This window comes from Sporothrix schenckii (assembly GCF_000961545.1).
Source record: "Sporothrix schenckii 1099-18 chromosome Unknown Cont38, whole genome shotgun sequence".
NCBI classification, from domain to species: Eukaryota; Fungi; Ascomycota; class Sordariomycetes; order Ophiostomatales; family Ophiostomataceae; genus Sporothrix; species Sporothrix schenckii.
The window spans coordinates 136,377-150,195 of NW_015971139.1; the positions used below are offsets into that span (position 1 = coordinate 136,377).

The following is a 13,819-nucleotide window of genomic DNA, read 5'->3' on the forward strand; positions in this document are numbered from 1 at the left end:
CACATATGGGGTGGTGTTTGACTTTTGATCTTTGTATATGATTCTGTGCTTTTCAGGCGTTTTCCAAAGGGCTTTTGTTATTCCTGGTACCGGGAAAGATCATTCGCAGGTTTAGTGTTTATATCTGTGTTAGAAATAGACCGCTTCATACTTTATTCTCTCTCTCTCTCTCTCTCTCTCACGCGCTGACATTCGGACGCTGCATATTCCCAGTACTTCCCCTTGCTTTCCACAGAGCGTGGTCGGCATACAGACTATGGGTGCAGAACGTTTCCGTATCACTGCTGGAATTACCGTTTTGAGTTTGCATCTCTGCCCAATCACAGCCAACTGCCACAGGTGAGTGCCCCCGAACTTAGCGAGTCGTCTGCTACAAAACAAGCCGCTAACCCACTCCGGCTCTCTAAAAGGCGGCTGCTAGGCTTCCAAAAGCCCGCCCATTGCCGCCCACTTTTCGCACACCTAATGCATAGAGGCGAAGTTCGTTTCATTGCCGCCTGCAGCGAAAAAACGTCGAGCTACCAAAGCCAACGTCACCACACATCACCTCTCACCTATCACACGTACCTCAACGCATGTCCCTGGCTCTTCTAACGGTTGCGATCCTGGTCTTAATAAAACAACCGCTCTTAATCTAGCACCGCACAACATTTCGTCTCCAGACATTTTTGTTTACAGCTAGCATCGTTCTTTCGCTTCGTTTTAGTTCTTTTTGTCGTTGCTATTTTGCTGCCTAGCTGCGTCGAAGCTTGGAGGCCAGCCCAAAACAGCTCCCCTCTATTCTCCCTCGCCTGTCGCACTTCCCATTTCTGTTTGTTTGAAAGCGTTCGCACTTCCTTCTATCGCCAATCGCGCCTTCAAGCCCACCGCACCGCCATTCCGTCGCCGCCGCTACTACAGACGACGACATTTTGAGCGGAGCCGCCGAAGGTACCAAAGCCGAGCCTTCCTGCTTCCTCGTCGCGACGTTTTCCTTACATCGACGCCGCCCGATCGTCTCAAACAGATTCCGTCCTCTTAGACACAGCTTGCAGCTGTGTGCTGCTCGCTGCTGCCATCTCTCGTCATTCCTGTTCTCCGATATCCTCCAAATACACGATTGCCGCCGTCATGGAGGATCCTCCCGAATCCGCCATTGCAGAGGTCTGCGAGTTCGCCAACCTCGACCCTGTTGGCGACCGCAACCTCGTCATCGCTGCTCTCAAAGTTGGTTGCTCCTACCGAACGCCGAGTCGCTGCTTCCTGTTCCCTTGCCATCTTGTCGCAGCTTCCCAGACGGTTCTCTAGCTGGCGCGAGGCAAGAGCGAGGCGACATCTCATAAACATAAACACCCGCAATGCTGACCATATCCCCTTCTTTCCATCCAGGCCAAGTCTGGCAGTGTTCAGGATGTCGTCCTTTCTTTCTACGACGACCCGTCAAAGGTGCGGTATTCCGTGACAATATGTGACTCCCCACTTGCTCTTCACTTCTATACAGCTAGCTCTAACATACCATCTTCGCACTGTTTTTAGTTCCGACAAACATATACTTGGGACGAGACATCGTTTACTGGCGATCGCGACAGCTTCAACAATACCCCACTTCCTAGTTTTAATATCCAAGGACCCGACGACAACGCCTCATCCATTATCCACGGCATCTCGCCTGCTCAATTCCATTCCGTCCCACCATCTCGTCCACCATCGCGAGTCCAATCGCCACTTAGTAGGATGACCGACTGGACTACAAGCGACGTGGGCGCTCCCACGTCTAAGCTCCAGGCTGATGAGGACCTAGAGAGGGCGCTGGCCGAGTCAGCCGCGATGGCCGGCACCACCCATGCACCACAAGAGACTGGTATCACCATGTCCCATGACGCGGCAGTCTCGACTGAACTTCCCTTTTTTGGACCCGCCAACCGAGACGTATATGACCCTGATCAATGGGCCATGGTTCGCGCTAGCCCCGAGGTTCTAGAACCCCCACCATCTGGCCGCAAGCGAGAACCCGGCGTCCCGGTGTTTTTGCGTAATCGGCGGTCGGGCACAGAGGCGTCGGCGCTGGGCGCGCTTCTCACAATTCTCCATGCCATACCTGCCGCCCGCAACGCATTACTGCGTTCAGGACGGCAGCCGGCCACGTACGGCCAGAACTCGGAGTGGTGGAAGGGTAGCCGGATACAGCCACTTGGTGTACCCGACAACGATGGCAGCATTCGTATGGCGACGCCAGCAGCGGCAACGGCGGGAATGACCACAGTCATTTCTGTTGACAGCGACGAAGACGACACGAGCAGTAGTTCCATGGCTGACGGTGGCCGACTTGAGAGTGGTCCTAGGATGAACTCGGCGGTTGCCCGCGAGTACGTCGAGGAGATGCACAGACTGATGGCCTTCCTCGACAGCACCGACCGCGCATACGGAACTGCCGACAATCTCGCCGACACGGCGGTGATGAGGGAGTGCTATGGCATGGAGATGAGCCAAAGGTTCTTTGAAGCTGCGCGGCGGTTGGATCTACCAGAGATCCTGCACACCTTCTTCTGTGACGTTCAGTTGATGGGCATCAAGCACTTGGGCGTTCCCCTTCGTTCTGAGTCATATGCGATACTCGAAATAAAGGTGGATGGCGACAACGTCCCATTCGGCCTGCACGATCTGTACAGTGCCATTGACGCCATTTATTGGGAAGATCTCTACCGTTTTGATCCCAACGTTTCACATATTAGCGTCCATGAAGCTAGCATGGCTGTCTTGGCCAAGGTTGCCCCGGTGCAGATTTTGCGCCTGAGTACGAACAGGCAGGTGCCGTTCATAGAACCTTTTGACGTTCCCGAGGTGCTCTACACCGATCGCTACATGGGCGAGAACGCATCGCGGGCTCTGGAGATTCAGGTACATCTTCAGAAAGTATACGATACTATTCGGAAAATCGACGCGGCCATGCGGGACGTCACTACATTCAACGACCATTCGTCAGCCCCCCACACCGTCGTCAGGGATCGAGTCGTCTTGTCGGACCAGGCAATTGCGTTTGCCATCCAGAAAGAATGGCAGTATCGTGCGGAGATGGTATGGGGTCGATACAAAGCAGCACAAAATACGCCCGAATCCTTTGATTACAACGAAGCCCAAATCTACGCGGCAGAGCCGGTAACCGATGAGGAGAAGGAAACGCTACGGACACTCCAGACCGAGATCGCCGTTCACCGGCAAAAACTGATCAGCATACAGAAGAGAGTTCAAAGTAGGTCAATCACCACGAAATGAACTTGGAGGTTATCGCCGTTTTACTAACAGTCACCTTTGTAGAACTGCAGTTTGAGCGAGAGGCCCTTGTCGAGCTTTCTCGACGTCTCCGGCGAAAGTATACTGTACCTTCCGAGAATCAGAATTGGAGTCCGACGAGCAAATACTCACTACGTGGCGTCATCGTGTCGCCTGACAAGTTCTATTTCTGCCGGCGTGAAGCGCAGCCGAAGCCGGAACAAGAGCCAGAGCGACAGTCTCATCCCTTGGACGAAGAAGCCAGTGAGCGCGGCGACCATGCCAAAGTCGAAGCGGAAGTCAAGGGCAAGGGGACGGAAACGGAGCAGAACCCTGAGCCGGCACTGTCCACGTCCTCTACTACCATGGCAACAGGCGACCAGTGGTGGATGGTTTCCTACAACGGCAGAGATGCTTCGCCCATCACCATCCAGAAAACGACTGTGGATATTGCTCGCGGATCGGTCTTCCTGGAAACGGACACGCCAATTCTGGTGTACAGCAACGCCGCGTCACTCGCCGAGGAGAATGTGGCCCTGCCCGACGCACTTCGGACATTTATCCGGTTCGACAACCGTTTTTTCAAACAGGAAATGCTGGAAGAGAGCCCGCGCGACAAGAAGCGCCAGCCCGTCGAAGAGCCCTCGCCGACGTCTCCTTTAAAGCGTCAGCAGAGAGCTAATAGCATTGATTCCATGGCCAGCAACATGGCGTCCCTGGGCGAGTATTCGGACCGTGACATGGAGGATGTACCGCTCCTTAACGACGACCGGTTCACCACAGATATGGACGAGGGGGTATTCGCTAGAGGCGTCGGCAGCGGGTATGATGTACACGAGTGGACGTTGAACCGGACCATGGATGAAGCCATGACTAAGAGGGCGGGAGCCGATGGAATGGACTTTGCCGAACCGGTGCTGCCCCAACGGGAGGTGGACACATTGCCTGGGTATGACGAGGCCGTGGCAGACTCGGCACCCATACCAGCAGCCACGGATACCAAACAGGAGCATAAAGGGTCTCTGGGCACGGAGATGGTTCAGCGAGCCATCCACGGCGGCGACAAGAACTTCATTAACGGCACAAATCTGGTCGATACACCGAACGTCGCGCCTGGTGCAGACGCTAGCCTGGAGACGCCTCGTGCTACGGCCAGCGTCCCCGACCTCATCGACTTCGGCCAGAGCCAGATGCAAGAACGATCACAGTCACCAGGACAGATGCTACCACCACCGCCGCCCCAAATTAAGAAGCCGCAGCAGGCACATCAAAATGATGGCGCGATACAGCTGCTCGCTGACTGGGACAATCCAGAGGGCCGTTATGTAGGCCACGCGGAGGATGCTGCAGACGGGGCATGAACACGGACGAGCGAAGACAGAAAAGGGAGATATCAAAACATAGAGAGTATCTATTACATGAAAACACTAATACATGACACAAACACGAAGCGAGCATTTTGGGGCATTTTCTCCCTCTTTTTTAAATTTCTTGTTTTGGACATGCAAGCACAAGCATGTTGGTGAGTTATTGCCACTTTTCAAAGGCTGTCATTGTCCTTCGAACTGGGCACTTGATGCGGAAAGTTATTTTCGTTTTGTCACTGCTTTCGTTTTGGGCCTGCCTGTTTCTTATCCCGTCGTTTTGTTTACAAAATATTTCTCTACACACTCGATGTTTATCAATTTTCATTATTGGGGTTTGACTTTGTAGAACCGCTTTTATTTACCTGTCCGTTCTACTGTTCATATTCACACTCTACTTGCTCTCGTTGACAATCTTCTGGACCGTAGCAACAGTGCCGTCAGGAGAGCCGGCTTCGGCGGCCAGGACCTTGCCGGACTTGTCAATCACGAAAACGCCACGCACGGCCGAGGTGATGGGCGATTTGCGCAGGCCGATGGCGCCGATCAGTGTCTGCGCCGGATCGCACAGCAAGGGGTACGGCAGCTTCTGGTTGTTCTTGAACTTGGTGTTGGCCTCGAGCGTGTCGTGGGACAGGCCATAAATTGAGAGGCCGCTCGCAGTCAGCGGCTCGTACTCGTCGCGGAACTTGCATGCTTGCTTGGTGCCTAGTCCGTTAGACTTTTTTATTTCCTTTATTTTATATATTTTTTCTTTTTCAAAAAGGGACGAGATGTGTGGACGTACATCCTGGCGTGGACGCCTTGGGATAAGTGAAGATGACAACGCCGGACTTGCTGGCCTCGACAAGAGCCTTGAGCGTCGTCTTGGTGCCGTCGTTGATCTCGACCTCGCCGCCAAAGCCCTCGAGGTCAATGGTAGAGCCGACTTCCGGGAACGGCGGTGCGGGCGCGGACACGTCCTTGGGTTTCTTAGCAACGGCCTTGGGGGCTTTCTCTGCCTTTGCAGGCTTCTCTGTCTCTGCCTTGGCGGCCTTGGGCTTGGGAGCCGCCGTGGCCGCCTTCTTGACGGGCGCAACAGGCGTCGCCTCAGGCGCCTTGCGCTTGCGCAGCTCCATAGGCATGGTGTGTGGCTGTGGAAGGGGTGAGGATGAAGTTGATTGGGAGAAATAGGAGATCAAGGAAATGGGAGATATGTGCAGTGACGATCGCGAGAGCAAAAATCGACGGCGCAATGTAGTGTTACAAAGCTTCAAGATGGACGGGTTGAAATTGGAACTGTGTAAGCAATAATCACGAGAGGTTGACAGACAAAACGTGGCGTGAAGTCAAAGGAGAAAAGTAAAGAAGAAGAGAAAGTACATGAAAGCTGGTTTGAGAGGAACGAGGAGCGGGAAAGGGAGTCAGAAGGACCGAGGAATTGCGTCGACGAGAAGATGGCTGGGGGAGCTAGGAAGAGCGCAAGGCGATGCGAACGTGGGTGGCGCGCATGCGCCAGACGGTGAGAGAACAGTCTAGGCCCTGATTTGGTCCTAGTCAGGGGAGACGCTTTTCTACACAACGGCTATGGCCAATCGCCTGGGAAAGAGCCAAGGTAAGCCAACCAGGGGCGGCAAAGCTCTTTCCCAACAGGGCGGGCTGGAAAGGAAAAGGAGGAGAGTACCGGAGAGGGAAGGAAGGTCAAGGCAGCATGGAAGCAGGGGCTAAATCGAAGTTCACAGCGGAAATACGAACAGAGCGACAACAAGACAGAGATACTTACAGCCATAATGATATTGAAATTATGGAGGTTTCTAGGGATCTTATCTCAAAGTATTAATCAGCTCGGGGGTGAGCAGGCGAAAGAGAGCAACTGCTGAGGGAGATGTAAATGTAAAACTGCAGTGGACAGAAGGACGGAGCATCTTCAGTTGGGTGTCCTTGCCTTATATGCTCCTTGTAGAGAGCAACGACCGGAACCGGCAGAGTCCGCTTTTGCGAAGGCAGTTCAGACATCGACAGAGTGAGCCATACACAAGGACATGACCCAGCGGCCGCACCCGCCCTGGGACGGCCAATTCGATAGTTCTCCGTTTTCAGTGGATGCCATCATCCGGTAGCATTGTTGCGAGCGATTTTAGTGCGTGTATTTGTCGATTCTAGGTCTTATGTCCGCTGGGGCCACCAAAACATAGCAGTGGGCCAATCAGGTGTTGCGCATTCTGAGCGCTGTCATCGCGGACTGGCTGTCAGTCCGCTGCCAGCTGGCACTCCACTTTTCGCCTTTTCGGCTGCGGAAGAACGAGCATCGCGAAAATCGAGCTTAGTCCATCGAACAAGCGAAACAACGTCACGTCGGGATCAATTGGAAACTCCACGACTGCCCTTTCGACGACATCTTACCATCTGCCACGGTCGTTCACTTGCACAATCTGTCGTCTGTTCGTCAACCTATCGCATCGATGGCTTCCAAGGCGGCCGCAAAGGCCGTCACCTCGGCGAGCCACGTCGTCAGCATTTCCCAGGTAGGTCTTCGCGGGTTTCCTCCACCAGCGACAAACTCCCACTGACACCACCCAGAAACAAACTCTCCAGAGCAAGGGAATCTGGGAAGGCTTCCGTCGCCTCATGGCTATTGACAAGAACCGCTCCAACGGTGTGCCCCTCAACCCTTACTACCGTACACCGGCTCCTGGTCAGCAAGATCCCCTCCTCGTCACCGACCCCGTCACCGTCCCCGCTGGCGACATTGCCGGCAACCCCTACTGGAAGCGCGACGCTCGCCGCAACTACCCGCGCCTCAGCACAGTCAGTCAGGCCGACGCCGTCGCCCTGCTGACGGTTGGCAGCGCTGCTACCCCCAAGACGGAGCTGATTGGCGAGGCTGGCTCGAAGGCGCTCGTTGCTGCCACGGAGGTCGGCAAGACGGAGGGCCTTGGTGCGTTCCTGGCTAAGACACCGTCGACTAGCTCGCCCGTTGCTACCGACCTGTTCGTCGACGGCCTGCCGCCGCTGCCAAGCGGGCAGAGCCTGAACAGTGGCGCATGGGACGTGCACAAGTATGAGCTGGTCTCGGAGCAATCATATCCCGAAGAGTACGTACATTTCCCCCCCAGTCACATACAAATGCCCTCGTATACACCGATGAGCGCCTATGGTATCAATGCTAACATTATATAGGTACCCGTGCCGAGTGTTCCAGTAAATGGTCTCGCGCTTTTGGTTTTGTTTGTTTGATGGTTGGTTGGTGTGTGTACATAATTGCATATTGAGAACAGAGGAGCAAGAAGTAGTAAGCGCAAATAAGATGTCTTGTCTGACAGAATAACAATTTGTTCACGTCGCGACCTCTATCCTAGAAACCTCGGTGTACTATCTGCAATACCAAATCTATCTGCAGATCCAATGTTCCGCTTTCTAATGGCATGTGTGGGAATCCAAAGCTAGCCGACCCCGTCCGCTCTGGCCATATCCAGCCATTCGTCCGAAATGTAAATGCTGCAGAAAAAGAAAAGAAACGCCGTTGACGCCGCTATCCATGCTGTCGTGCAATCGTGCCGTGAGATGCCCTTAACTCGATGCTTCCGGTGTCGCTGTCGTTGCAACAGAGGCTGCGGCAGCCGGCGTACTGCCCGAGAGCTCGACAACCATCTTCTCCAGCACCCGTGCCTTGGCCTGTGCTCGCTTCACACGGTCATCGACGTCGTTGACAGCCTCGTCTGTGTTGGCCGTCGGCAGTGTGCCAGGCTCGACCAGCGCATAAAAGGTGCGCAGATTTTTCAGGAGACGGGCGTTGGTTCCCGGCCTGTACGTCCCGGCCTTACCGAGTGCCAAGTGGGACCACACGACCGCCTTGCCCTGCAGCCGGCCGGCCTCGACAAACTTTTTAAAGCCGTTTTCAAGGCCGAGCGTGCGGCCCTCGATTTTGCCGGCGCGCTCGCCGTCGGCATGGCCCTGGCGGAACCCGTCTTCGTAAAAGTCGTCCTCTAGAGAAAAGAGATCATTGAACGGGTCGTCCGTATTGGTCGCCATTGGAACGCGTTCACGCTCAGTCTGTGATGATGATTTGACGGGGTTTGTCATTCAAATCGCTGTGAAAGTCGCAGTGGCGTTTGCGGTGTGTGGTTTTGTGGTATTTGTAAGGCCCTCACGTGACCCGGCCTTTTTGTTGATGCCCCCCGTGACCTTTGGCATCATGTAAAGTTACCTTTTTGCTTCGTTTTTTAACAAGGGAAAGAAGAAATACTGCTGCTTTTAGGAGAATGCAGATGGCCCTTCAATCCAGTCTGCAGTCTTTTGGCTTGAATGTCACGTAAAGTAAACCTGTCGATTGGCAAACTTCCCGTTCGAGACGCCAATTCCAATGAATAATACGAGGCGCGATATTTGCCTCAGAGCGATAGGCATAGGCTGCTTCCACCTCACCTTATTTTCTCTTCTTCTTTACTTTTTTCACTTTATAAGCCTAGCTTTAGCACCGTACTGGCTGGCATGCGTACTTCGAGGTGAGTTTCTGATCATCACCATCCCGCGCTCCACTGCTCCGCGACGGGCTTTAGTGACGGCTTTGGCCATGTCGTCAATTAGTGGGTCAAGGCCTAAGTCCGATGACACCAACACAGGACCCTGTAGCACAACCCCTCCTCGCCCTCCATTTAGACTCCCCACACAATTTTCCTGACGTTTTGCGCCAGCGCAACTTTTGCCCTTTGTGCCTGGTGACTCTTTCTGCTTCTGGAACACACCCACTTGCCCCAAAAAGAATGTGAGAGTCACACTTCACCTGTCTCTTCGCCTCCTCATTTACGTCCCCTGTTGTTTACCACCTGCGTTTGTTTTGCCATCATTTATATTTTGCAGCTCAGCTTGACTTGGCCACCGCCACTTTGTTATATCTACCTCGTCTTCTTTCTTTTCGTTTGATCACCTCCCTGCTCCTTATCCCTCCTTCACCTCGAATTCTCCACGATCACCGATCTCAGCTTATCGACGTTCGCCATGGCTGACTCCGACAACGTCATCCGTCCCATCGAGGGCAAGAAGAACGTTCTGATCACCAGTGCTGTACGTATCGCGCCCTCCGAGGTCCCCATTTATGCTCCGGGCTTCTGCCGAGCTTCATGGACCTACTCTTGGAAGGTTATGCTAACATATACTTTCCCCAGCTACCATACGTCAACAACGTGCCGCACGTACGTCCACACACACCAATTCTTTAGAGAAGTTCATAAACGAGTCTGGTACTAACAACACAGCTCGGCAACATTATCGGATCAACGCTCTCGGCCGACTGTTTCTCCCGCTATTCCAAGCAGCGCGGCAACCCGACGCTCTACATCTGCGGTACCGACGAGTACGGAACGGCAACCGAGACAAAGGCCCTCGAGGAGGGTGTCACGCCCCGTGAGCTCTGCGACAAGTTCCACAAGCTGCACAAGCAGATCTACGATGACTTTCAGATCAACTTTGACTACTTCGGCCGTACCAGTACGGACAACCACACCAAGATTGTCCAGGAGATGTTTTTACGGCTGTGGGAGAACAAGTTCCTCGATGAGCGCGTCACCACCCAGCCTTACTGTGAGACTCATGGCGCTTTCTTAGCCGACCGCTTTGTCGAGGGTACCTGCCCGCGCTGTGGTTACGACGATGCCCGCGGCGACCAGTGCGACCAGTGCGGTAACCTGCTCGACCCTTTTGAGCTGATCAACCCGCGCTGCAAGGTCTGCAAAGTCAACCAGCCGCCCGTGCCTCGGGACACCAAGCACGTCTTCCTCGCTCTCGACCGCCTCCAGCCTCAGATGGACGAGTGGTTCGCCAAGGCAAGCAAGGAGGGCAAGTGGTCGCCCAATGCCATTGCTATTACCAAGTCGTGGCTGGACAAGGGTCTGGAGGGCCGTTCGATTACGCGCGATCTCAAGTGGGGTGTGCCGGTGCCGCTACCGGGCTACGAGGGCAAGGTGATTTACGTGTGGTTTGATGCTTGCATTGGCTACCCGTCCATTACGTCGTGCTATTCAGAGAAATACTGGGAGGAGTGGTGGAAGACCGGAGACGTTAAGCTGTACCAGTTCATGGGCAAAGACAACACACCGTTCCACGCGGTGACGTTCCCTTCGAGCCAGCTCGGCACCGGCGACAAATGGAACATGGTATACAACATTTCGACGACCGAGTACCTGAACTACGAGAACACAAAGTTCTCCAAGTCGCGATCGGTCGGCGTGTTTGGTGACCAGGCAAAGGACACGGGCATCCCGACGTCCGTGTTCCGCTACTACCTACTGAGCTCGCGGCCCGAGAGCAGCGACACGCAGTTTGAGTGGAGCTCATTTGTGCAGGCCAACAACTCGATCCTGCTGGCCAATATCGGCAACTTTGTCAACCGCATTGTCAAGTTTGTCAATGCCAAGTTTGACGGCGTGGTACCGGAATACTCCACGTCGATCAAGGACGAGTCGTTTGACTTTGCCGCGTGGGTCGGTGATGTCCAGAAGCTGCTTGACGAGTACATCTTGGACATGGACGCCGTCCACCTGCGCAGCGGCGTTGAGAAGGCCACGGCCGTCTCGAGCCAGGGCAACACACTTCTGCAGTACCGCCTCGACAATGCCAGCCTGGAGAAGGAACCTGAGCGCACCAAAGCCGTCATTGGCTATGCGCTGTCACTCTGCGGCCTGCTGGCGTCCATCCTGTCGCCATTCACGCCTTCGACGTCCGATTCGATTGCCGAGCAGCTTAACGTTCCCCTGCCGCTGATCCCGGACACCTTTGATCCTGGCTTCATCAAGCCGGGCCATAAGATCGGCAAGGCTGCGTACCTGTTTTCGCGTATCGACGAGAAGAAGGTGGCCGAGTGGAAAGAGAAGTTCGGCGGCACGTCCGAGACGCGGGAGGCCGAGGCCGCGGCCAAGGCGAAGAAGCAGGCTGACAAGGACAAGAGGAAGGCCAAGAAGGCGGCATCTAAGGCGGCCGAGGCCGCGAAACAAGACGGTGAGGCTAAGCCTGTCGACGCGGCGACCGTCGCCACGGGCGAGGCCAAGGAGCTGCCGGTGAGGGAGAAGCCGGTGGAGAAATAGATAAACATGGTTTTGCGGAAGCGGGGTGTCGGGCGTCTGCGTAGAGTGGATTCGGGTGGCCAGCATGGCGTTGGTGCAACGAGCGTGCCGAGCCTTGTATTTGTCTTTATATATTTGGGTTCAGGGAGGATAGTATTCGGCTGGATATTTCTTGGGAATTTACGAGCCGGATATAAGAATATACATGAGAAAAATAGATGCAAGTGAAAGTACAAACTGTGAGGCCTTTTTGAGGGACACAAAGGTATGCCAGAACATGGCTACATACTACAAGTGGTGACACTTCAGGACACATACAAGAGACAGATGGGGTATGTATGGTATGGGTGGCAGATGGAGATGCCGCCCTGCTAAAGAGCCTGTCAGTGCTCGCGTCTTTGTTACGAGTATGATGTGTATCTCGTTACTACTAGTCCACTTTCCCGGAGAATTTCCCGACTCTCCCAAGCTGTCAAGATCGGGTTGCCTATTGTAGATAAAGCCGATGATGCAACTCACGGCAGCTGACAGGATGAAGGTGGCGTTTTCGCTTCTCTCCACGTACGACGTCCGATTCCTCACAAGCCGGGTCAATGTAGCCCAGAATTCAAGGCTGGGCAGCAGCAGCGTTTTGCCAGAGGGAATAATGTTGCCGATTGTCCCATCAAGTTTGGGTATTTGCGTTTGCGGCAGCTGTCTCTCGTCTAACACGGAGAAGGCCACTTGGAGGCCGTGGACAATGAGGGATTTGCCATACAACGTAGCGATCGATAGCAGCAAGACGTATGCCTAGTACCGCCAGATCCGGCACGTGAGAGGGAGACGTCAGTACACGGACACAAGGCGCGACAGATATAATGAGGACCCGCGTCTGCCGTGCGTTGCGTATCCTTGTCTCCCCCGCATTTTGGCTGTCTCCCCTCTCTGCGGCGCGGTATGCGACATTCGACATTTCTCGAGGCCACCGAGCGCACATCATATTTGTATCTTATTCTATGCGCATCACTACTCAAATCTGAGACACAGACGCAGCAGATAACAAATTCAGGGACCACCACTACCAAAACAAATCGAACCAATGTGGCGGGGTCTGCTACTTGCTGTTTGCGGCTGTTCCTGGATTCAGGGAGGGAAGGGTAAGGGCCGTTAAAGAACGAGGTATTGTGTGAGAGAAAGAGGAGGTTGAAAGAGGCACGCGGACATAACTGGGAAAGCGGGGAAGCGCGCTGCGCAAGAAAGCTGGTAAAACGGCTCGAACGGGTGTTGTCAAAGTGGTGGTTGCAAGCGGTTGGAGCTTGTTGTGGTGTTGTTCGTGGTTGCATGCAGGGGGGACGAAACAGTGTGTGTGATCGGTTAGATGGACAAATTGACAGGCGACCGTTCACTCCTTCCTGCGCTACCCATCGGAAATCTGTCCGTACTTTCCAAAACTTTTGACGTTTGAATTGTTCGATTTTGTTTATAGAAAATTGTCAAGTACTGTGTCACACGAATGAAGAAGCAAAGCAAAAGGGAAAGAACGACTTGTCCGTGTTGCTCTACGTCTTTCTGAGCCTCACGGAGAAGAGGAAGTCGCCCCGGGTGTGGGGTGGATTCCCGCTGGGTGGGTGCCTTCCGTTTTAGTGCCTTGTAACTTGCGTCTGTTGTTCGGGCACAGCAAGAGCAACCGCCGTTGGGGTGCTGTTTCCCTCGCCTGCAAAGCCTTCGCTGGCCGAGATCCCCGCGGTGCCTTCTCCTCTTTCCATCTTTCCTTTACAGTCTTCCTAGATTCCTCTTTCTTGCTCCTGCATCGTCATTGTTGGGTGTCACCTTATTGTTTGCGTCCCATTCTGCGCCTCACTGTTGTCTGCCTTTTGAAGTCATACGTCTTTGTCCTTGCTTTTAGCGCTGGTCTCCGCTTTTCGGCAATAGGCCCCAGGCCGGAGGGTGCAAGGCTGAAGTGCAGGCGAGAAGAGGAGAGCAGCAAAAGGCAACAACCAGACGAAAGGCCAAGGGCTTCTGCAAAGTCGAGACATTCGGACTCGACTCAATCTCAGCTTCAGCATTCGCCGACACCTCACCGCAGTAACACGGCCAGGCCAGGCGCTCGCTGTCAGTTACCCGGTCAGGGCCGTTCCCCTTCCTTCGCCGGCCGCCCTAGCCCGACTCCAGTTTGAGACTTACACGAGC

General features: G+C 54.2%; 4 protein-coding genes across 4 annotated transcripts; 3 read left to right on the forward strand and 1 right to left on the reverse strand.

The window, feature by feature from the left end:
• Positions 1-1,110: 1,110 nt before the first annotated feature.
• On the forward strand, positions 1,111-4,610 carry SPSK_05858 (uncharacterized protein; the record flags this gene model as incomplete). Its single annotated transcript, XM_016732567.1, has 4 exons — positions 1,111-1,206; positions 1,369-1,425; positions 1,516-3,229; positions 3,295-4,610. The coding sequence occupies 4 exons, from the start codon at positions 1,111-1,113 to the stop codon at positions 4,608-4,610; spliced, it is 3,183 nt and encodes a 1,060-aa protein (XP_016591764.1).
• Positions 4,611-5,007: 397 nt separating this feature from the next.
• On the reverse strand, positions 5,008-5,737 carry SPSK_06591 (peroxiredoxin Q/BCP; the record flags this gene model as incomplete). The annotated part of the gene is made up of 2 exons (XM_016733293.1): positions 5,008-5,321; positions 5,401-5,737. The coding sequence occupies 2 exons, from the start codon at positions 5,735-5,737 to the stop codon at positions 5,008-5,010; spliced, it is 651 nt and encodes a 216-aa protein (XP_016591765.1).
• Positions 5,738-7,054: 1,317 nt separating this feature from the next.
• SPSK_06245 (NADH:ubiquinone oxidoreductase 21.3kD subunit 21.3a) lies at positions 7,055-8,582 on the forward strand (the record flags this gene model as incomplete). Its single annotated transcript, XM_016732951.1, has 3 exons — positions 7,055-7,117; positions 7,173-7,687; positions 8,201-8,582. 3 exons carry the CDS (start codon positions 7,055-7,057, stop codon positions 8,580-8,582), a joined length of 960 nt encoding a protein of 319 aa, XP_016591766.1.
• Positions 8,583-9,590: 1,008 nt separating this feature from the next.
• SPSK_06045 (methionyl-tRNA synthetase) lies at positions 9,591-11,671 on the forward strand (the record flags this gene model as incomplete). Its single annotated transcript, XM_016732753.1, has 3 exons — positions 9,591-9,656; positions 9,758-9,784; positions 9,848-11,671. 3 exons carry the CDS (start codon positions 9,591-9,593, stop codon positions 11,669-11,671), a joined length of 1,917 nt encoding a protein of 638 aa, XP_016591767.1.
• Positions 11,672-13,819: the final 2,148 nt, after the last annotated feature.